This window comes from Portunus trituberculatus, chromosome 1 (assembly GCF_017591435.1).
Source record: "Portunus trituberculatus isolate SZX2019 chromosome 1, ASM1759143v1, whole genome shotgun sequence".
In the NCBI taxonomy this organism is placed as follows: domain Eukaryota; kingdom Metazoa; phylum Arthropoda; class Malacostraca; order Decapoda; family Portunidae; genus Portunus; species Portunus trituberculatus.
The window spans coordinates 3,364,302-3,387,881 of NC_059255.1; the positions used below are offsets into that span (position 1 = coordinate 3,364,302).

General features: G+C 37.4%; 2 protein-coding genes and 1 long non-coding RNA gene across 4 annotated transcripts; 1 reads left to right on the plus strand and 2 right to left on the minus strand.

Annotated features, from left to right (window-relative positions):
* Positions 1-1,048: 1,048 nt before the first annotated feature.
* Positions 1,049-4,326, minus strand: LOC123507521 (protein max-like). Of its 2 annotated transcripts, none has more exons than XM_045271982.1 (4): positions 4,218-4,326; positions 3,013-3,171; positions 2,099-2,222; positions 1,049-1,519 (listed from the first exon to the last, which is right to left on the minus strand). In XM_045271982.1, exons 1-4 carry the CDS (start codon positions 4,254-4,256, stop codon positions 1,350-1,352), a joined length of 492 nt encoding a protein of 163 aa, XP_045127917.1. In that variant the 5' UTR covers positions 4,257-4,326; the 3' UTR covers positions 1,049-1,349. The 2 variants fall into 2 exon arrangements, with proteins under 2 accessions (XP_045127917.1, XP_045120252.1); XM_045264317.1 differs by having other exon boundaries at positions 3,007-3,171.
* A 3,099-nt stretch (positions 4,327-7,425) lies between these two features.
* Positions 7,426-9,642, plus strand: LOC123501059. Its single transcript, XR_006673547.1, has 3 exons — positions 7,426-7,662; positions 8,180-8,303; positions 9,574-9,642. It is a non-coding gene; the product is annotated as an uncharacterized LOC123501059 (long non-coding RNA).
* Positions 7,784-10,174, minus strand: LOC123501051. The gene is made up of 2 exons (XM_045249633.1): positions 9,915-10,174; positions 7,784-9,771 (listed from the first exon to the last, which is right to left on the minus strand). Exons 1-2 carry the CDS (start codon positions 10,154-10,156, stop codon positions 8,946-8,948), a joined length of 1,068 nt encoding a protein of 355 aa, XP_045105568.1. The 5' UTR covers positions 10,157-10,174; the 3' UTR covers positions 7,784-8,945.
* Positions 10,175-23,580: the final 13,406 nt, after the last annotated feature.

Genomic DNA, 23,580 nt, shown 5'->3' on the forward strand with positions numbered 1-23,580 from the left:
TTCATTAATGTTCACACACGACTGTTTCCTGTTTTGTTATTTTGTTTATGGTTGTTTACATTACTCAATCACCATCACCATTAGACACATGTTTACACTCTATCAGCTTCATACTGTCTGTAACTATTTCACATCCTTATTTTAAATGTCAAGTAAGAAAAAAAATGTAAAATAATTGCTTTTAAGAGTACAAGTTTTCAAAAAAAAAAAAAAAAAAAAAAAAAAAAAAATATACAGGCTTTCGAAAAATTGCAATAAACTTCCAAAATACAAATCAAGTATATACAATAATTAGGGAAAATGTACGACATCTGATTGACATGACCGGAACCAATCAGATGAAGGCAAACATGAATGGTGAATGGTGATTGGTGACTTCCCTTCCTCTACTGATTGGCTCAACGTGGACCAATGAACACTATGGAGAGCTTTACAGCATTTTAAATTGTGTTTCCCAAAGAACTAATTTACAACTTTCTATGATAGGGAATGGAAGGAAGGAGGAAGAAAGGGATAAAAAAAAATAAAAATAAAGTAATAACAATAATAATGAAAAAAGATGATAAATATGGAAAAAAATAAATATGAGAGAGAGAGAGAGAGAGAGAGAGAGAGAGAGAGAGAGAGAGAGAGAGACCACAAAACCCAAGAAAAACACACAAAAAAAAAAAATAAATAAATAAAATAAAAATAAAAACTGCAGCCAAAAAATAGATAAAATAAAAAGAAAGAAAGAAAAAGACAAAAAAAAAAAAAAAAAAAAAAAACAGCAAGGGCTAAATACCCTGAAGGGCACCACTACTCACGTTCACTCAACCCTCAGCATTCATAACAAACAGCAGAGGTGATTTGTACATAAAAACCCAAACGCACAATGAAAAAAAAAAAAAATAACACCTGCCTTTGCCAACACCCACACACAACACTGGGGAAAGCTAAGCAGGTCCTCCCATGCTATTACTCTCCCATGCTTTGAGAGTCCCTGTAATGTGAAGCTTCCCCCATGTATTGAAAAGTCCTCTTGTGTTTTTCCTGGCAGAGAGAGAGAGAGAGAGAGAGAGAGAGAGAGAGAGAGAGAGAGAGAGAGAGAGAGAGAGAGAGAGAGAGAGAGAGAGAGAGAGTTTCAATTGGTTTGGTTTAATTAGGTTAGGTTGAAAGTTTAGGATAGGTGAAGTTACATTAGGAAAAGTAAGAGAAGAGAAAATTGAAAGAAAAATAGAAAAAGAAGAAGGAAATTCAACAAGAAAACAAACAAGAACAAGACAAGCCAGGTCAAGTGAGGTGAGGTTGTCAAGTGAGGTCAGGCAGGCAAGGTGACACCACACACCACACACAAGACTCCAGTTCGGTTAGGTCTTTAGTTTCTTGCGGCACACACTGTTTGACGCCTCGGAGTCTGAGGTCTCGGAGCCTGACCCATCAAACTCCCCCAGTGACCCAGCTTTGGAGGTCAGGAGGGCACTGTTGGAAGTCATGGCTGCAAAGTTCCCTGTGTATTTGGTCTTCTCCAGTGAGCGAACTAGAAAGAGAGAGGGAGATGATGTTAGAGGTGGGTGTAATGTTTGTGTCAGTGGTGTGGATAGGTATGTGAGAGAGAGAGAGAGAGAGAGAGAGAGAGAGAATTTGAGAGAGAGAGAGAGATATTGTGATTTTATTTTGGTATGAATTATCCTTCCCCTCCCTCCCTCCCTCTCTCTCTCTCTCTCTCTCTCTCTCTCTCTCTCTCTCTCTCTCTCTCTCTCTCTCTCACACACTTAAAAAAACACTTTAAATACTATTACTCATATTGCACTTGTAAAACATTCTTACAACTACTACTACTACTACTACTACTACTACTGCAACTACTACTAATCTTATAGAAAACACCTCAACTTATCTCTGAAAAACTATTGCTAATATGAAACTTTAAAAACACCACTACCACCACCACCACCATTTACTACTAAAACTACTGCTACCATTCTTTTGGCTAACTCTCTCAGTCGGACCTTTATCTAAATGGGCCTTTTTTTACATAATTTTTTTTTTACCCTTGGCCAGAATAAAACCCTACTGCTACTAATACCACTACTACTACTACTACTACTGTTCTTACTTTGGTTTTCAAGGAGGTTGTTCTGCTTCTTAAGATCGTCAATGTCTTGCTGGTGTGCAGAGTTCTTGCGTCTCATAAACTCAATATAGTCTGCCGCCTTCTTCAGGATCTGTGCTCGGCTTGCCTGTGTGGAGGAGAGATGAGTGAGGCTATGCGTGTTAGTGTCTGCATTCGTGAGTTTGTGTGTGTGTTCAATTTGTTGCTTTACCGATTCTATTTCTTTCTATTTATCCATGCAGTTGTGAGAGTGAGGTTAGGTTAGGTTAATTCAAGTTCAAATGATGTCCAGTCCTTGTATCTTATCTAATTTCTCTAATACCTTCATCCTTAACCTCCTAACTCCACCTTCTGTATCTCAATCTCTATTACCTTAAAATTAAGAGATTACATGCATTCACCCATTAACTCCTCTCCTCCATTTACCATTAATTCTTCTTCTCTACCTAAATCTCTAATAGTTAAAAATAAACAGCTTGTACATTACACTTTAACTTCTCTTTCTCCTCCATTCACTATTAACTAGCTCACATTCTTTCACCCATCACTTCTCCTCCTCCTTCACTCTTAACTACTCTGTAACTCAACCTTAACTCCTTCAGTACTGGGATGCATTTTTTACTACAGGTTTTGGGTACGATTAGATGATTTTGACATTAGGAAAGGTCTATGGAGGTCAGAAGATTAATGGCCAGAGTCTTCACTATTCTCCCCACACAAGTTTCTGGGGCTGTTTGAAATCACTGAACAGTAAGCAGAATAAATATGAAAACACATCCTGGTAGTGATGGGCTTAAGATTACAAGGTTACATTCATTCACCTCTTCTACTTCATTCTTAACTCTTCTGCACCTGATCCTTAAGATTACTAGGTTACATACATTGACCAACATCTCTCCTCCTCCTCTTACACTCACTTTCTCCCCCTGCAAGGATGGAACTGAATCCCGCAAGGAGCAGAAAGAATCTTTGATGTGGTCCCGTCGCTTCCTCTCCAGTGCATTGTGGTGGGCGCGCTTCTCAGCCTGTGACGCGAACTGGAAGTCTCCTCGTGCTGTTCCCAGAGACTCATCATCCTGTTGAGAGGTGTGTGGGTCAGTGGCGGTGTGATGGTGATGGTGGTGCGTGTTTGGAATGTGTTATGAGTGTAAATGTGTCTTTTGTATGCTTTTCTTGGTTCTTTTAATGGGTATTTTTAGTGTTTTTTGTGTGTTTAGGTGTTTTTGGGGTGTATTGCCATAAGTGTGTATGTCTTTTAGTTCTTTTTATTGAATATATTGGTATGTGTTTGTATGTATTGCCTTAAACTTATCCTAACCATCATGATTTAACCCACAAATCTAACTTAACACCATTATATACATCTCTAAATCTAACCTTACCCAACCCAACCTAACATTATACACATCTCTATATCTAACGTTACCTAACCTAACCTAACCTCACCTTACCCAACCTAACACTTTACTGCAATACCTAATCAGAGTAACATACATCAATCACGCTAACCTAACCTAACCATTACCCCCAGGAGCGCCTACCAATTAACTACCAGGAAGTAACACAAGGAAGAAAGACAGACATTCCTCTCCCTCTGACACCAACCCATTAAAAAAAGGAATAACCACGAATTTGCCTAAAGATATTCCGAACATGACAAAATCTTCACAAATCTTATCAAATACTAAGAATACAAGTAGGAGCCACCCACAGACGCGTTTGTATTGTAAAGTAACTAAATATTGTAAAGAGAGAGAGAGAGAGAGAGAGAGAGAGAGAGAGAGAGAGAGCCAACACGTATACATTAAAAACACACATGACCACCACCATCACCACCTCCGTTTATTTCCTAGCTTATGTCAGATATAAGTGGAAAGAAACGCCTCAATATGAACGCTAAGGACGCATTTCTACCACCTCACCCCTAAAAACAATAATACAACACAAGGAATACAACAGTAAACACAAGAAACACAAGACCACCACCACCACCACCTCGTTTGTTTACATTCAGGGTTGGTTGACACGCTTCCCAATTTTCCCTTCAAAACTCTACTTTCTCCTACAATTTGGCGGTGTTTGGCTCGCAGGTGGACAGATTAGGTCATGTCCTCACACTCACGTCGCTCTCAATGTCGATATCCCGTTCCTCATCGCTCATTTTCAGTGTTCATTCCCGAGAGTCGAATGCACGTCTAAGGAAATCAATATGGCGGATTTGGCTCCCCCTCCCCCTCTCCCTCCCTCTCTCTTTCTCTCCCTGCCTCCCTCTCACTCCACATGACTCCCACGCGCTCTCTCTCTCTCTCTCTCTCTCTCTCTCTCTCTCTCTCTCAAAAGAAAAAGGAAAGAACATAAGTAAGATGCAAGTGAAATGGTAGTTTTTGTATTCACTATTTATTCTGAAGGTTTTGAGCTTGAATTGCGTCTCTCTCTCTCTCTCTCTCTCTCTCTCAAAATATCCACATAAGAGTGAAATTATAAAATCACAATAAAAAAACACATAAAGAGGCATTATTGAATCAATGAGAATGAATAAGCTATGTAAAAATACACATAAATGAATTAAATCAGATAATAGCCACTGAAATAATTAATCGAATAAAAAAATAAAATAAAAGACAGTGCCGTAAGTGACATTAGATAATAAAGTCACTTAGACACTAAATCAATTAGAAATGTCAGAAATATTGGTATAAATAATTAACTTAGGTAGATGAAATTGAATAACATCCACTGAAGGAATAACATAATGAACATAAATAGTCATGTGAAAAAAATAAAATAAATTAATAAGATAAGAGGATCCTTCAGATGAGATTGAAAAATGAAAATTTGAATTCTTGTTAGGCGGCGCGGCAAGTGACCGGCTGACTGTAAACGTGGGAGAAATGTAAGCATCCTTTATTTTTTTATTTTGCGAGTGAAGTATGCTTTCCCCTTTAGTGTTTATAACGTTCTGAGACTTGCTGTGTTACCGTGATACTGTAGCAAAGGGCACGGCGAACAAATAAGTGGTAAAGTAAAAAAAACAAACAAAAAAACCCGGAATTATGTAAGCGAAGGGTGATGTGAACTGTTTCGTGGAAAGTTTACCGCCATTTTGATATTCTCCACTTACTGAGCCTCATGTGGTCTTCGCAATGTCTTGGGACGTCTCTGATATCATAAGACTGCGTAGGGTCAGGTGTGGCTAAGATATAAGCAAGGAAACTAAGAACTTGAGGGTAAGGAAGGACAAAGATGACATTTTTATCGTGACATGGCGGCGTTTTGTTGCCGAGCTGCTTATTCTGTTGCGTAATTCTTTTAGTGTTAGTGAAGGAATGTGTTGCCGGAAAAATGGTGTGGGAAGGAATATTTTAGTGTTAGCTGAGTGGGACAGCTGGTGTGGCTTATGTGGCGTGTGGTGACAGCTGGTGTGCTGTGTGGCAGATAGGCGGTAACGGTGGTTTAAGAGAACAGTTGGGTAATGATCTAAATTTTTATCCCTAACAGTTGGTATTGTGGCTGTGGTGTGGTGTGGTGAACAACTGATATGGCAAGACTTGTATTTTTCGCGAAGGTGCATCAGCCTAGCGTATCACTGAGGAGTGGGTGTTGGGGAGCTAACCACTGCAGGGGTATGAGTACACTGCTGGCCAGAGGTGGGTTAGCAGGCTGGCATGACGGGGACAACTCTGTAACATGCAGCAGTTGGTGAGTACTGAATATAACTTCTTTTTTATGTATTTTATCGTTTTGCCCTTTTGGCATTATTGCGATGACGTGATTTGAGAATTTCCGTCAGTATGTTGAGGGCACTTCTGCTCTGGCCTCTGGGATACATGTACCGTGAGAGAACCGTGTCGATCAAACTGGGATTAGAATAAGGCTATCTCAAATTTTGATTCCACCAAGCAGCAGCGAGTGTGTTGCTTTACTGTTCAGGAGCCTTCGATTAACAGCGGCAGACAACAGGTGGCAACAAGCTGAGCCTGACCGTAGTCATGATGCGTGCGGCGAAATGTAGCAACTAGCTTATTGACTCGTGTTGCCTGTCTTCCTGCCACTCGCGATAACAAGAACTGATAGAGAAGAAAAGAAACTATAATTTATACGACAATTATAAAATGCGTGTTTTGTTTTGTTTTGTGTGCTGAGATATGGAGTCAGTTTTAAAAATTCTATTTTGGTTCCAACTTTAGGAAATTCAAAGTTATGATTCATCTCTAACTTGTTACTCTCTATTTCAACTAAAATAGGAAAAAAATAAAATAAAGTCACTTGAAATCAGTCCACACAAAAAAAAGTTTGAATTTTTTTTTCAAATAATTTCCTTCACGATTAATGAGATAAGTTAATGTCTCCCTTGACTTGTAGGTTAGCAGTGCAGCAAAGTAATTTTCACAAGTACTTAAACAGTAAAGGAGTTGCAAATAATTGTGCTGATTTTGAATTCGACAAAAAACTATCAGTTATCTCCTTGACTCTTGACTCCACACCCCTACTTCTGTGAGATAAACACTTCGGGGTAAAACAAAATACAGAGTAGACAAAATGCAAAGCAGAGATTAACAAAGAAAAGAAAAGAAAATAAAGAAAAGAAAAAGAAATCATCGTGACGCAGCGAAAGGGAAGAGGAAGATGAAGATTTTGACTATGTACAAGACTCAGGATCATCTAATAAAAGAACTCAGTGTTTTGCCAGCGACCTCTGCTTCTGTTCTTCCCAGAAACGAAGTCCTGCGGATACTACAGTAGTACTGGTTCATGTCAAGTTGAATCTCAATTTGATCAGGTGAGTCATTATTATTATTATTATTATTATTATTATTATTATTATTATTATTATTATTATTATTATTATTATTATTATTATTATTACTATTATCATCATTATTATGTTTTTATCCACCTTTTTCAATAGTTACCCCGAAAATCTTTTCATCCGTACGATTCTAATAAAGAAATATACAATATGTTAATGAAATCACGCGCAATTTAAATAGGAAAGCAGTAAGTAAAAAGGGGGAACTAATGAAAAAAAAGGACAATTTCAAGTTTACCTTTTAGGTATGATTTAACAAAATATGAGCTTGTGCTAGTAGTGTTGTTTTAGATGGTATGTATGATTGTTGGTTTAAGAGTGATTCTAATGTACCACTGTATACGAACTGGGAATTAGGCCACCAGTGTTGTGTGGGAGGGAAGGAATAGGCAACTTCTCTGTATTCATTATGATTTTTTAATTTTTTATTAGGGAAAGGCAAGTTTATTGAGATTTCATCCATTCATTTGCTTGAGTTATATTTTTTGCTGTTCATGACTAGTCTTCTTACACACACACACACACACACACACACACACACACACACACACACACACACACACACACACACACACACACACTTTACAAATTAATAGATGATGTGTAATATTTGTTGTATTTATTTTTTTATTTATTTATTTATAAGTAGAGACGCAATATGGAGTTATTGACAAGGATGGTGACAAGAGATGACCGTTGTTCAAAGTTGCAGTTTCTTCTGGGAATGACATCTTTGATCGTTTTCATTCTTTAAGATGTAAGTAAAAGTTTCATGAGGTATTGTATATTTTTATTCTTATGAAAGCTCTGAATATTATATTTAAGTTTATCCAGCGAATAATGTGTTTTGCAGCATGTATTTTCATCTTTCTGCTTCCTTCAAATATACTCTACTGACTTATAGAAGAACATAATTGTATTGTATTTGTAACCTATTCTTCTTTTACAGCTTTATATACGATGTTATTTCTTTTTTTTTTTTTTTTTGGCTTAACCACCATATGTAAACATTCATCCTCTTGTCTTATTTTTATCTTAACTAATTCCAGTCTAACCTCACTAAAGTCAGTACATAATCTTACTTTACGACACCTAAAGCGACTCAGCCTTGCTTAAACTTTACCTAACCACTCATTTCATAGCCTAACCTAACGTAACAACTGTTCTAACTTTTCTAAAAAACACGGCACATATTTTCATCTGTATAATTTTGTCGTCCACTTCCTTCTGTCTAGCTTATCATTCAGGCTAACAACAGGTATTGTACTTGACAGACTCCCACACCATACTACGGCGGATGGAATACACGTGTGGAACGCGTTACCTAGCAGTGTCTGTGTTGCGTGTTTGTGTCCCTCATTACTGCTGATGGTGGAGGATCTGACAAGACATATGTGCGTGAGTGAGTTTTATCTTGTTCTGTTGTCTTGTTACTTGTTGCCAGATTATTATCTTGTTATAATTATGATACTACTTCTGCTGCTGGTGTGCCCCCTTACCTTCCATCTCTCTCTCTCTCTCTCTCTCTCTCTCTCTTGCTGTATATTGGATAGTCACATCGTCCATGATTTTGAAGTTTACGAATATGACTGATAGAGAATAAAAGAAGAAAAGATGGAACTAGTGTATAGAATGCAGACCAAAGCACGATAATACCACCACTGACTGAAGCTCTCTCTTGTCTTGTTTTGAAATATGTAGGAAATATATTTCATTAATATGTAAACTATTATTTGAGTATAAGATAAGGCATTTTATTTGAATAATTCGGTACCTTAAAATTCAATGAAAGTTTTGGTGGAAATACAAAACAGGTTTTGTCTGTATTTCAAAATAAGTAAATATGAGCTTCAGTCAGTTACTTGTAATTAATGCTACACACTTCATGACACGTATACAATTATTTTTTAGACTAACGAAAATAGGTTTTCCTACCTACATATTATGAGAAGTTTGACTGTAACAAGCTATGTATATTAGTGGTTTTAATTATTTCTAGAGCAAACCAATTGCGCATTGTCTTTCACTACATGGAGCCTCTTAGCGTTGGACATAGCGAGCCAACATTGGACAGAGGTTTGTGTTGTATCGCAGGGAAGGCAAGGAGAGACTCCAGTTACCCCATGACAAGAGCCTTCCTATGAAAGTGTCATGCGAGATATGCATAGTGAAGCTCCTTCCTCCTTCCTTGTCTTTAGGCTTTTGCATGTCATATTGGTCTAGTGTTTCCGTATTTGTTTCTTTCTTATTCTGTTCCTGCGTTTGTTTCCGCAGTACTTCTCTTCGTTCATACGTGTATATTCCGTCACCATTCTCATCCTCTTGGTCTTCACCATTTATAGTCAGCTTAAATCTACTGTTTCCTTTTCTACTTTGTTCATTCTTCTTAGCTTCTGTAGCACGAAGATCGTCATTACTGTTGCCATCCTCATCCAGATTTGCATCCACGTCCAGGTTACTCCTTTCCCCATTTTCCTGAACTAAATCATCCCTGTTCCTAAAACGAATAGGAGGAAAAGAAATGTCAAAATCGTCATTCTGCTGCACTGAAACAGTGTTAGAAGTGTCGATAGTGATGACATTACTGATGTTAGGTACGTTACCACCGCCGCTTGTACCACTCGTACCATTACTGTTTATAGTTATTTGACTTTTAACATCTGGACAGAGGTTAGACACACACGCATAGAAGAGGAACTGCATTAGGAGAGCCAGACCAGCGACGGACAGAGCGGTGAATATGTTTAGGCAGATGATGCTGCTGTCTATATATCCCGTGATGGCTATACAAGACTGGTCCGTGTCCCTGCGCTTGGAATATTCTGACGGCAGGGGGTAGTAGTCTCCACTGTCGTAGTGGCTTCTCCTGATAGGAAGCGAGAGGAAGGTGTTATACTGTGTTTGGTGTGTGTTACTGCATAAAATGGTAATGTACTGGTCTCGTTATCATTAGTGTATCCACTTTCACCAATAGTACTACTTCCACTTCTAACACTCTCCCACACTCACCTGGCTTGGGGCAGCTCCTCTCCTAGCTGCTGGAACAAGAACTCTACCACATCATCAAACACATATGACTCTAGGTCACCCAACATCCCGTGCAGGAGGTGGCCGTGGCGGGCGTGGGTGGTGGTGGTGGTGTGGACGTTTGAGAAACTGTGATCCATAGATGTGGGCATGGGGATGCTATCTATCACACCCATTATCGCTATTATCATCATCATAATCATCATTATTCTTCTTGCTGCCATGATTATTTTTATACCTTGTGGTTGCTGTTTGAAAGAAAATCTTATGTAAGATGAGCTCTGGCCATGGGCTAGAAAAGAAAGAAGGAAAGGGTCACTGAAATAGTAGAGCTGAAAAGATTATCGTAAAGTGAGATATTTTTAAACCTATTCGCACAAGAATTCATGTCCTAGGTAAGGCAGATACAATGCGAACATATTTTCAGACTTTGTAAGTAAGAGGAATGATAGATTGATGGTTCTGGTTAATTTCTATGGTAGGGGATTGGACATAATAGGGATGGGAGAATGTAAAAGGTCTTGTGAAGTGTAGAAAAAAATAGGATATAGTTAGCATAGAATGAACAATAGAAATTAGTAAATGAGGCAACACTGCGGTGAAGAGAAACTAAAGACAGTTAGAAGCGAGTAGTTGATATGGAGAAATTGTCCAGATTTCATACTGTTCAAAGGAGCCGTACAAGATGAGAGAATAACTCCTTACATGTTTGGATAATGGATTTCTGAGGCAGAGATGGCTCAGAATGCCTAACTTAATAGAAACTGTAGCAAGAGACGAGATATAAATTTTTCAGTTTAGACTTTTGGTAAAGAACAGACTGAGGATGTTCAGTTTAGGATGAGGACAGCTGAATGTTATTTAAGAAGAGAGGGATTTTTATTTGGAAATGTGTGTTCATTTGATAGATGGAGTTAGGAACTTGAGGTATCGAGCAACACTAAGATTGGTCTTCCTCTATTAGAAAATTTAAAAAGATTAAGTGAGACGTTTTGTTGCTTCCATGTGGGACTTGTACATATAATTAATGAAAGGTTGGACATCCAAGAAAAGAGGCAGAAAACTGCAGAATGATAATAATAATATTAGGAATGAGTACAACTATGAATTTGGAATTTGGATTACGAAAATCACACCGTTGTTAGTAGACTTGGTAGAGCAATGACATTTACCACAACTATTATACGCTATATATATATATATATATATATATATATATATATATATATATATATATATATATATATATATATATATATATATATTTTGTTATTTGCATTAATATTATTGTATGTGTATAAATTTGCATTATTCTGTTTGTGAGTGTGTGTGTGTGTGTGTGTGTGTGTGTGTGTGTGTGTGTGTGTGTGTGTGTGTGTGTGTGTGTGTGTGTGTGTGTGTGTGTGTGTGTGTGTGTGTGTGTGTGTGTGTGTTCACTGTTTGATCTGCTGCAGTCTCTGACGAGACAGCCAGACGTTACCCTACGGAACGAGCTCAGAGCTCATTATTTGTGTGAGTGTGAGTGTGTGTGTGTGTGTGTGTGTGTGTGTGTGTGTGTGTGTGTGTGTGTGTGTGTGTGTGTGTGTGTGTGTGTATATATATATATATATATATATATATATATATATATATATATATATATATATATATATATATATATATATATATATATATATATATATATGCATACATGCACACACACACACACACACACACACACACACACACATATATATATATATATATATATATATATATATATATATATATATATATATATATATATATATATATATATATATATATATATATACTTTGCTAAGGATGAGAACGCCTATATAAAAAATGATACTGCGAATCCTAGCTGCAAACAAAAATTGCAAATGTTACCTTTGAGTAGACAAGAGGAAGGTGTGTAAACGTCTTGTGCTGCTACCGTCACCTCCACCGCGTTGTTTGTGATGAGAATGTTCTCGTTGATCTCTATATATAGTAGAGTGCTCAAATTTTTGCGAGAATGACGGCTGAGTTACCAGAAACAGTGCTTGTGTTTTATTGTTTGACGGTGGATGGTTGAGGCAGCACGAAATTAGAGAGAGAGAGAGAGAGAGAGAGAGAGAGAGAGAGAGAGAGAGAGAGAGAGAGAGAGGAGGGAGTGGGGAAGGGTCTGAATGTGTCGGGAATTTAGCAAAGTCCATACAAATGGAGAGAAGAAAGGGAAGGAAATGGACATGTAGATGTGGGTAGAGAGATTGAAGGAAGGATAGTAAAGGAAAAATAAGTAAGGGACAGAGAGAGAATGATGTAGAAGGAAGGTGGAAGATAGAGGAGAGTTAGTCGTGCAAATGATAAAGAGTAATAGAAAGAAGAAAAAAACAAACAAAAAACAAGATGAGCAAAAACAGAAGAGAAAAACAAAGAAGAAGAGAAGATTAGTGAAGATGAAAGAGCAGACTAAAGAGAAGAAAAGAAGAATTGAGGAAGAAGGATGTAAAAGATAAACAATGAGAATAATGATTGCGATTGATGAAAGTGTTATGGAGGAGTAAGAGAGTGAAAAAAAGAACAGTGGAAAAAAAATCTGCAATATATCACAGTTACTACCACATGAAAGGCAGAAAGGTAAAAAGGAAATGAAGTAAGAAAAAAAAAATAACGGAGAATTAAGAGGAAAAGTAGGATGGATGGATGTATTGATTAGGCGCCGCAATAAGAGGAAAAGTAGGAAAGGAATTTAGGTAAGGAAGAAAATGCGAAAAGTTGCCTATTTTTTATTCCAGCATTTTTGTGTTTTATGATGTTTTTCTTTATTTTTCTTTTTGTTCTATTTTGGGTTTACTAGATAGTATAATAATTTCGTGCGGAGGAAGAAAACTGTAAGGAGGAAGGAAGGAAAGGCTGAAGAGGAATGAGGAAGATGAAATATGATAGATAAAAGAAAGAAAGGTTGTTAGGAGAAAAGGGATGGGAAGAGAGAGAGAGAGAGAGAGAGAGAGAGAGAGAGAGAGAGAGAGAGAGAGAGAGAGAGAGAGAGAGAGAGAAGTATTATATAGTATTATGGTTCTGTTTTGTAATATGAATATTTTTTTTACGTACACAGGGATGACATGTAACAGTTACGATCATGCGACAAATCTGAAGTCATTCACGGCATCGTAAGCTGATCAACTAGCGGTTTTTAATGAAGCATGACCGTTTGAGTTACACTACTTTTTTTTGACATTAACTTTAACTAGCACTTACCCCAAATAATAAGTAAAGGGTATCGTAGTTTGTACTAAGTAACTGATAGTGGAAACAAGAATGTTACAGCAATACTTCAATAATGTATACTGTCACAATATTTAGATAATATACGATACGTAGGACTCAAACAATACAACTTTGCGTATCACAGTGATTATAACGTTCAGCGAAGTTTGTAACAAGCAACGTAACAAAACACTGTGGACCAGTTTTAGTACATATATATATATATATATATATATATATATATATATATATATATATATATATATATATATATATATATATATATATATATATATATATATATATATATATATATATATATATATATATATATATATCACGAATACATGAATTTCTTCTTTAGATGAGAAGAAGAATCTTAAAAACAATGATATGTCAAAGTGTAGAATATCCGGTATCTCTTAAAAAGTATTTCGAAACCCAAAACATCACCTTCCTCCTTCTGAAAAAAAAAAAAAAAAAACTTCAAATAGTGGAGGCGCGAACCACTGACCAAAGCTGTTGGTGGAACAAGATAGTTGCGATTTACGACACACGTCTAGTTCCCGAATCACAGAGATTATCTCGTGTAACTTCGGTGTTTTAGCATCCTTGATTATGTTACTGTCTACATAGCGCTGTGTTTAGTGGTTATAGTAGAGGCAGTGGTGGTGATAGTTTAAAAAACGAAGGTAGTAATGTAGAAGTAATACTACTAGACCTCCTCCTCTCCGTTACCATCATTATCATCATCATCATCTTCATCTTCATCTTCATCTTCATCTTCATCATCACCTCCTTTTCCTTTATATTATCTTTTCTTCCTCTTCCTCTTTATCTATCAATCTATCTATCTATATCCATCGATCTATCTATCTATCTTTCTTTCTATCTATCTATCTAGCTATCTAGCTAGCTATATATACATACATACATACATATATATATATATATATATATATATATATATATATATATATATATATATATATATATATATATATATATATATATATATATATATATATATATATATATATATATATATATATATATATATATATATATATATATATATATATATATATATATATATATATATATATATATATATATATATATATATATATATATATATATATATATATATATATATATATATATATATATATATATATATATATATATATATATATATATATATATATATATATATATATATATATATATATATATATATATATATATATATATATATATATAGAGAGAGAGAGAGAGAGAGAGAGAGAGAGAGGTTGGAGAAAAAAACGACACGTAGGTAAAATATATTCTTTATTTTTATATGATTTATATGTATCAATAGATACAAATAAATTAAAACATTAAACAAGAAAAGTAATAAGTCGATAGAGCCTTTGAATAATGACATGTACACATACATATGCATATACGATTGTTAGTAGAATTATATTATTATCCATTGCAAGTACACATCCATAGACTCTGATCTTGTATATACATGAAGTGATGGTGTTGCAGCTATTGTGGTGGCGCTAAAAAAATGTTATTATATGTACAAGGACAAACATGGTGATGATGAGTGCACCTGCTCATGGTAACTAATATTGCTCTTCCTAATAACTTTATTCTCATGCAGCAATAAATGTCTATCATCGTAAAGCTACAGTTATTTATGATATGCTCTCAAATATATGTTCTTGTATTTAAGCTCCATAGATAGAGATGTCTTAGCGTTGGATATAGCGACCCAGCATGGGACAGATATTTGTGTTGTATCGCAGGGAAGGCAAGGAGAGGCCCCAGTTACCCCATGACAAGAGTCTTCCTATGAAACTGTCATTAGAGATATGCATAGTGAAGCTCCTTCCTCCTTCCTTGTCCTTAGGTTCCTGCATGTCATCCTGGTCTAGTGTTTCCGTATTTGTTTCTTCCTTATTCTGTTCCTGCGTTTGTTTCCGGAGTATTCCTCTTCGTTCATACGTGTATGTTCCGTCACCATTCTCATCCTCTTGGTCTTCACCTTTTATAGTCACCTTAGATCTGCTGTTGCCTTTTCTATTTTGTTCATTCTTTCTAGCTTCTGTAGCACGAAGATCGTCATTACTGTTGCCATCCTCATCCAGATTCACATCCACGTCCAGGTTACTTCTTTCCCCATTTTCCCGCACTAAATCATCCCTATTCCTAAAACGAACAGGAGGAAAAGAAATGTCAAAATCGTCATTCTGCTGCACTGAAACAGTGTTAGAAGAGTCGATAGTGATGACATTACTAATGTTAGGTACATTACCACTGCCGCTTGTACCACTCGCACCATTACTGTTTATAGTTATTTGACTCAAAACCTCTGGACAGAGGTTAGACACACACGCATAGAAGAGGAACTGCAGTAGGAGAGCCAGACCAGCGGCGGACAGAGCGGTGAATATGTTTAGGCAGATGATGCTGCTGTCTATGTATCTCGTGATGGCTATACAAGACGTCCGTGTCCCTGCGCATGGAGTATTCTGACGGCAGGGGTAGTAGTCTTCACCGTCATAGTGGCTTCTGTTTAGGAGAGAGAGAAAGAAGTGTTATGTTGTGTTCCGTGTTTTACTGATTAAAAATGTGATATTACTAGTTTAGTTATTATTTTTTTACTTCCACCTTCACCACCAGTACTACTTCCACATCTAACTCTCCCACACTCACCTGGCTTGGGGCAGCTCCTCTCCCAGCTGCTGGAACAAGAACTCCACCACATCATCAAACACATATGAATCCACATTGCCTAACATCCCGTGCAGGAGATGGCCGTGGCGTGCGTGAGTGGTGGTGGTGGTGGTGTTGGTGTGGGCGTTTGGAAAACCATGATCCATAGAATTGGGCATGGGGTTGCTCTCTATCACGCCCATTATCGCCATCATCATCACAATAATCCTCACCATTGCTGCTTCCACCATTTTTGTGCCGCAGTTCTGTCGTTTCTGCAGTGATATTGTATTCATGTCTTTTCTTTGTTTATTGTTTATTCTAAACTGTTTTTGAAATTTTAGTGTGTGTGTGTGTGTGTGTGTGTGTGTGTGTGTGTGTGTGTGTGTGTGTGTGTGTGTGTGTGTGTGTGTGTGTGTGTGTGTGTGTGAAAACAAATCGGCATCAAAATTAAGATCCATACTGCCAGAACATATGTGTTAGGTGTGAGTATATGTACCTGAGTGTGTGTGTGTGTGTGTGTGTGTGTGTGTGTGTGTGTGTGAAATTAATACCTTAGTCTTTTGTGAATATGTTTTGTATCCGAATAGAAGCCGCGAGTGTTAACCACAAAGAAACAGCGAAGGCAACAGTACCTGGAGAGAGGAATTGCAGGTACTGTTTAACCTACTCCGCAGTGTCTGAGGTGCGAGCGCTGGTGGTTGTTGCTATATATAGTCTAATGGAAGAAGAGAGGGAGAAGATTGTAAATAGAGTAAGTGAAAGACGGTGTAAAGATGAAAGGAGGATGATAAAAGAGTTATTAAAAGGAACGAAGGAGAGAACTAAGTGAGAGGATGTTGTGCACATCTGTAAGGAAAATGATGGAGGAAAAAATAAAGGAAAAAATTAGAACAAAATGACATAATGCATTATGGAACAAGGGTGAAGGAGGAGTAAAGAAAACTATGACAGGGATGTAGAGAACTTGGAATGCAAAATCACACAGTAGAAATAAAAGAAAGATTAGGTGACAAAATAAGGAAATAATCATATTAACATGAATGAATTTTAATTACCACTAGAGGAATGGAAAGAAGGGAAAGGGGAAAAGGGAAGATTAGGAGACGGAAGAAGGAAGGCGGGAAGTGAGAAAGTACAGTGGAAGAATAATTTTTAAGAAAAGAAAACATGTTTGATTTATTTGAATTTTTCCTACAATCAATCTTTTGTTTTCCATTTAGGTTGCTAGACTAAACGCGTAAGAGTTAGCACATTATTTACACTACTATAATACCGTGTAGCGTATGTAAGATAAAGGTTATTTCATAAGGATAACCATTATTATTCTTTAATATATCTCCCATGGCATGATAACCTGAAAGATAGACATCTTGTAACATATTTGTACTACATATATCCTGTGTTATGAATTACGAACTTTTTAACGTGGTATACTTAAGAATGAAAAAAAAAAAAAAAAACTACAGACATGTCTAGTAAGAAGAAAGAACATTTTTAGAATATCAACTTTTGTGATAAAAAGTTTGACATGTTCATTAAGCAGGTAATGTTAGACAATAAAATATAATATGAATCTGCCATTGAGATCAGCTAACTAAAGAATAGATAAATAAATGAATAAAAGTAATAAAACAGGCTAATATAAAAAGTGTGAAATATTGATGCTCTTTTAGAAAAACAATGTAAAAACACCAACACTATTAATAGAAGTGAGGAGGAAGAAAAAAGAATAAAACAAGAAAGAAAAGGGAAATTTTCGAATGTTGGAAACACGTAGTACATTTTGTTGGTGTAAAAGCGCAAGGCTACGGTTAGTTCCTGGATAACGGAAATTTGCTCCCGTAATTTTGGTGTTTTAGCAGCTGCTTAGGGATGTTATTGTGCGCAGCGCCCCGTAAAGTGAAGATACAGCAGTACAGGTGGTGGAAGCACCTTAGGCCGCTTTCACACGAGCGTTTCTGTACGCGCGTTCGGGTGCGCCCTGTTTTAACTTTCAATGGAGTTGCGGACATGCAACGCAGCACAAACGCAGAGCCAGTAAGAACGCATCCGTTTTTCCTGACGCACGCGTCCTTGCTGGCTACTAGTGGCAATGAGAGTTTTCACACGAACGTTCTAGAACGCGCACTGATGATTACAGCCACTGCTTCTTCAGGTGGAATGGCTGGCCTCATGTTTGTGTCCTGTTGTTTAATACCATCTGTGACTCTGGCCAAAAGTTCCTGAAAGGTTGGGTATATCATCCTGAAATAGTTGAAGAATTTGCCATTGTCAGCTTTCAAGTCTTCATACAAGGTGTAAAATTCACCCCGCATGAATTAATCTACTGTTGTTTATAGGATGAGTCCAAAGCTGACGACGATTGTTCTTTTTCGTTGTTTGAATTACTGCATAAACAAACACAGCTTTTTTCATCATCATTCTCTCTCTCTCTCTCTCTCTCTCTCTCTCTCTCTCTCTCTCTCTCTCTCTCTCTCTCTCTCTCTCTCTCTCTCTCTCTCTCTCTCTCTCTCTCTCATTCAATTTTTTCGTGGGTCGAAGGTGACCCTTACCAAGTCAGCTTTCAGTGACGCCTCTGTGTTTAGCAAACAGCTTAGCACAGCCGTGAGGAGCAGGTTACAGAGGCAATAGCTGGGACGTCACTCCAACCTTCCTCTCAGTCCACACTCCATAGACTCATTTAATAGTCTAATCCATCGTTGTGTCCTGTCTCTACTGCAGGACTTAACACTGGCCTCTGATTGGTCACCAAAAATCCAAGGAACGTCAGCAGTAATTTAGAAGCTTACTTACACCCGATATTTCTCCACCTTCTAAACATACTCGTACATTATAATTCACTAGATGATCAACAGAGAGAGAGAGAGAGAGAGAGAGAGAGAGAGAGAGAGAGAGAGAGAGAGAGAGAGATTCTTTATATCGTTATGATATAAATCAGTCTATAAGTACAAGTAAATTAGATGATTAGGTAAGAAAAAAAAGTTTATAAGTGATAGTTGCTGTTAGCACGTATCCACATGCATATATCAATACACATGATCATTACTATAATTGTTTGTTATATTATCCCCCTGTAAGTAGCTGCAGAACTTCAGCTGACTCGGGTCTTGCTCATACATGTTCTGTCAGTGTTAGGACAAATGTAGCGATTGTGGTGGCGCTAAAAATGTCATTATAAGTACAAGAACAAAAACGGTGATGGTGACGATTAATAAACGTGTCTGTGGTGGCAATGGGCTTCCTAGGGCATTGTGACTTTGGTTTGCCAGTAGAAACCAACATTTGTCACATTGTAAAACTTCAATATTTAAGATGCTCACCAATATGTGCTATCTTATTTGTAAAAAAATAAATAAATAAAATAGAATAAATAAATAAATAAAATGATAGAATAAATAAATAAAAAATATATAAACGATAAATAAAAACAATAATAATAAATAAGTAAATAAGTAAATAATAATATTTTAAAAAGATATAGTAAAGAAAAATAAAATAATTAGCCAGCAGATCTTCTTGTGACATACCTACCTTTGTCCACCTGTCGTCCACATCTATACATTTACACGTTTATTCCTATCTCACCCAGCTAGCCATGATAAGTCTTCTTATGAAACTCATGCGAGATATGCATAATGAAGCTCCTTCCTCCTCCTCCTTCCTCATCTCTCTGTGCTGAACGCATAACAGAGGTGATAGTGTCTAGCATAGAGCCGTACATTCCTCACTTTTTCTCAACCTAAACCTTCTAACACAGCCTGTTCTCGTGCTATATATAATAGAGAGGTTGTCCACAAAAGGTACGTGAGCCTTCCATCTCCTGAATCTCATGCACTTTATATCTCTGCCCGGAATCATGCCAAGTCTTTTCTTCAAGTTGCCAAACACTCCTTCATGTATAGAAAATGTCAAAATCTTTCAAACTCAAACTCCCTCGAGACTTTTGGCATCTAGCCAAAAACATGTCCAATAACTTCGCTTCTTCATCTTTCCCTCCTTTATTTCATCCTGTTGCACCATTGCCATCTCTTCTGTCTCCAAAGCTGAACTCTTCTCTCAAACCTTTGCTAATAACTTCACCTTAGATGATCCTGGGCTTGTCCCTCCTTCTCCTTCTCCCTCTGACTATTTCATGTCTACAATTAAAGTTCGTCGTAATGATATTTTCCATGCCCTCACTGGCCTAAACCCTCGGAAGGCTTATGGACCTGATGGGGTCCCTCCTATTGTTCTCAAAAACTGTGCTTCCGTGCTTGCACCTTGCCTGGCCAAACTCTTCCAACTTTGTCTATCGACTACCTTTCCTTCCTGCTGGAAGTTTGCCTACATTCAGCCTGTTCCTAAAAGGGTGACCGTTCTAATCCCTCAAACTACCGTCCTATAGCTTGAATCTCTTGCTTGTCTAAAGTTTTTGAATATCCTGAATAGGAAGATTCTCAAACATCTGTCACTTCACAATCTTCTCTCTGATCGCTAGTATGGCTTCCGTCAAGGTCGCTCTACTGGTGGTCTTCTGGCTTTCCTTACTGAGTCGTGGTCATCCTCTTCTAGAGATTTCGGTGAAACTTTTGCTATCGCGTTAGACATATCAAAAGCTTTTAATAGAGTCTGGCATAAAGCTTTGATTTCAAAACTGCTTTCCTATGGTTTCTATCCTTCTCTCTTTATCTCAAGTTTCCTTTCCGACCGTTCTATTGCTGCTGTGGTAGACGGCCACTGTTCTTCTAAATGTATAATAGTGGTGTTCCTCAGGGTTCTATCCTGTCACCCACTCTCTTTTTATTATTCATTAATGGACTTCTTAACCAAACTTCTTGCCCTATCCATTCCTACGCTAATGATACCACCCTACATCTTTCCACGTCCTTTCAGAGACGACCAACCCTTCAGGAAGTGAACAGATCACGCAGGGACGCTATAGAACGCCTGACTTCCGATCTTTCTAAGATTTCCGATTGGGGCAGAGAAAATCTAGTAGTTTTCAATGCCTCAAAAACTCAATTCCTCCATCTATCAACTCGACACAACCTTCCAGACAACTATCCCTCTTCTTCAATGACACTCAACTGTCTCCATCTTCAACTCTGAATATCCTCGATCTGTCCTTTACTCATAATCTTAACTGGAAACTTCACATCTCATCTCTTGCTAAAACAACTTCTATGAAATTAGGCGTTCTGAGGCGTTTCCGCCAGTTTTTCTTTCCCCTCCAACTGCTTACTCTGTACAAGGGCCTTATCCGTTCTTGTATGGAGTACTCGTCTCATGCTTGGGTTCCAGTCACACAGTTTTACTAGAAAGGGTGGAATCAAAAGTTTTTCGTCTCATCAACTCCCTCCTCTGACTGTCTTCAGCCTCTTTCTCACCGCCGAAATGTTGCATCTCGCTATATTCTATCGCTATTTTCATGCTAACTGTTCTACTGATCTTGCTAACTGCATGCCTCCCATTCTCGTGCGGTCTCGCTGCGTAAAACTTTCTTCCTCTCATTCCTATTCTGTCCAACTCTCTAACACAAGAGTTAACCACTCTCAATCATTCATATCTTTCACTGGTAAACTCTGGAACTCCCTCCCTGCATCTTTATTTCCGACTTCCTATGACTTCTCTTCTTTTAAGAGTGAGGTATCGAGGCATTTGCTCCCTAATTTTGGCTGATGCTTTTCTTTTTTTTTTTTTTTTTTTTTTTTTTTTTATACCATGTATGTAAGGCTTTTCACGGGAATTTATGGTTTAAAGGGGATACTGTTTAAGGTACCTCCTATCTCAAAGCCCACCCGCTAGGAAACTGTTGCCCTGAGTGAGGAAGCCCAACCTACACTTAGACCCTGGTCAGGATTCGAACCCGTGCGCTTGGAGATCACTCGGACCCCAAAGCAGGCATAGTTCCACTGCACCACGGCGGCTCCCTTGTGGAGAACCAGCACTCATGTGGGCCTTTTTTTTTTTTTTTTTTTTTTAATCTTTTCTTATTTATATTATTTTGCCCTTGGCTGGTCCTCTTTCCTACATAAAAAAAAAAAATATATATATATATATATATATATATATATATATATATATATATATATATATATATATATATATATATATATATATATATATATATATATATATATATATATATATATATATATATATATATATATATATATATATATATATATATATATATATATATATATATATATATATATATATATATATATATATATATATATATATATATATATATATATATATATGTGTGTGTGTGTGTGTGTGTGTGTGTGTGTGTGTGAGGTGTATAAGTGTTTGTATCCGAATGAAATCCGCTTGTCTCAACCTCAAAGCCGAATAAAAAAAAAACAGTGAGGGAGGAATCGCTGATACTGGAGAAAGCTGTCTTGTCAACGTCACATACTCCACTGTGTTTGTGGTACAAGCGCTGATGGTTGTTGCTATATATAGCGTAGTACTTGAAAATAAGAGAAATGGGGGCGGGGAACGCATAGGGCTTGAAGGGAGGCGTGTTTATGTTGTCAGAGACGGCGGTGGATGGTGGAAGTTGCACAGGAAATTGTAGAGGGTGGAGGAGTGAGGAAAGATTGGAATGTAAGAATGGAATTTAGCGGGGAATATTAGATAGAATAAGTTGAAGGAGATAAAAATGTAACATGTGATTGAGAGAGGAAAGGAAGAGGTAATGAAGGAGGAATGGTATTTGGAAATGCACTCTGCTTCTCTTTTCCGTTGAAGAATTTGGACTGTATGTGGTTTACCATGATTTAATTGCGTAGAGACAAGTTTTAAGGTCATTTGAAAGAGAGAGAGAGAGAGAGAGAGAGAGAGAGAGAGAGAGAGAGAGAGAGAGAGAGAGAGAGAGAGAGAGAGAGAGAGAGAGAAATAAATTCACCCTTACATGTCTATTACTTTTCATAATTTCCCGCCATCCAACTAATCATTGCATATACTCACATTGCAAGTGCGTTCGTAAATCGTAATAGTATTTAAAATATTTTCGTATGTGAATGAGAGAGAGAGAGAGAGAGAGAGAGAGAGAGAGAGAGAGCAAGGATAATTCGTACCAAAATCCAATTATCGTAAGACTGCGTAGTGTCAGGCGTGGCTAAGATATAAGCAAGGAAACTAAAAACTTGAGGGTAAGGAAGGACAAAGATGACATTTTTATCGTGACATGGCCGCGTTTTGTTGCCGAGCTGCTTATTCCGTTGCGTGATTTTGTAGTGTTAGTGAGGGACTGTGTTGCCTGAAAAATGGTGTGGGAAGGAATATTTTAGTGTTAGCTTGAGTGGGACAGCTGGTGTGGCTTGTGTGGTGTGTGGTGACAGCTGGCGTGGTGTGAAGCGGATAGGTGGTAATGGTGGTGCAAGAGAACAGCTGGATAATGATCTAAATTTTTTATCCCTAACAGCTGGTGTAGTGGCTGTGGTAACCACTGCAGGGATACACATTACACAGCGCTGGCCAGAGGTGGGTTAGCAGGCTGGCATGACGGGAGCAATATTATCACATACAACAGTTGGTGAGTAGTGAATATAACTTTTTTGTATGTATTTTATCGTTTGGTGGCGCCTTTTGGCATTATTGCAATGACATGCTTTGAAAATTTCCGTCAGTATATTCGTTGCAGTGCTTCCCTTTGGCATCTCTGGTCTTGGACATACATGCCGTGAGAGAA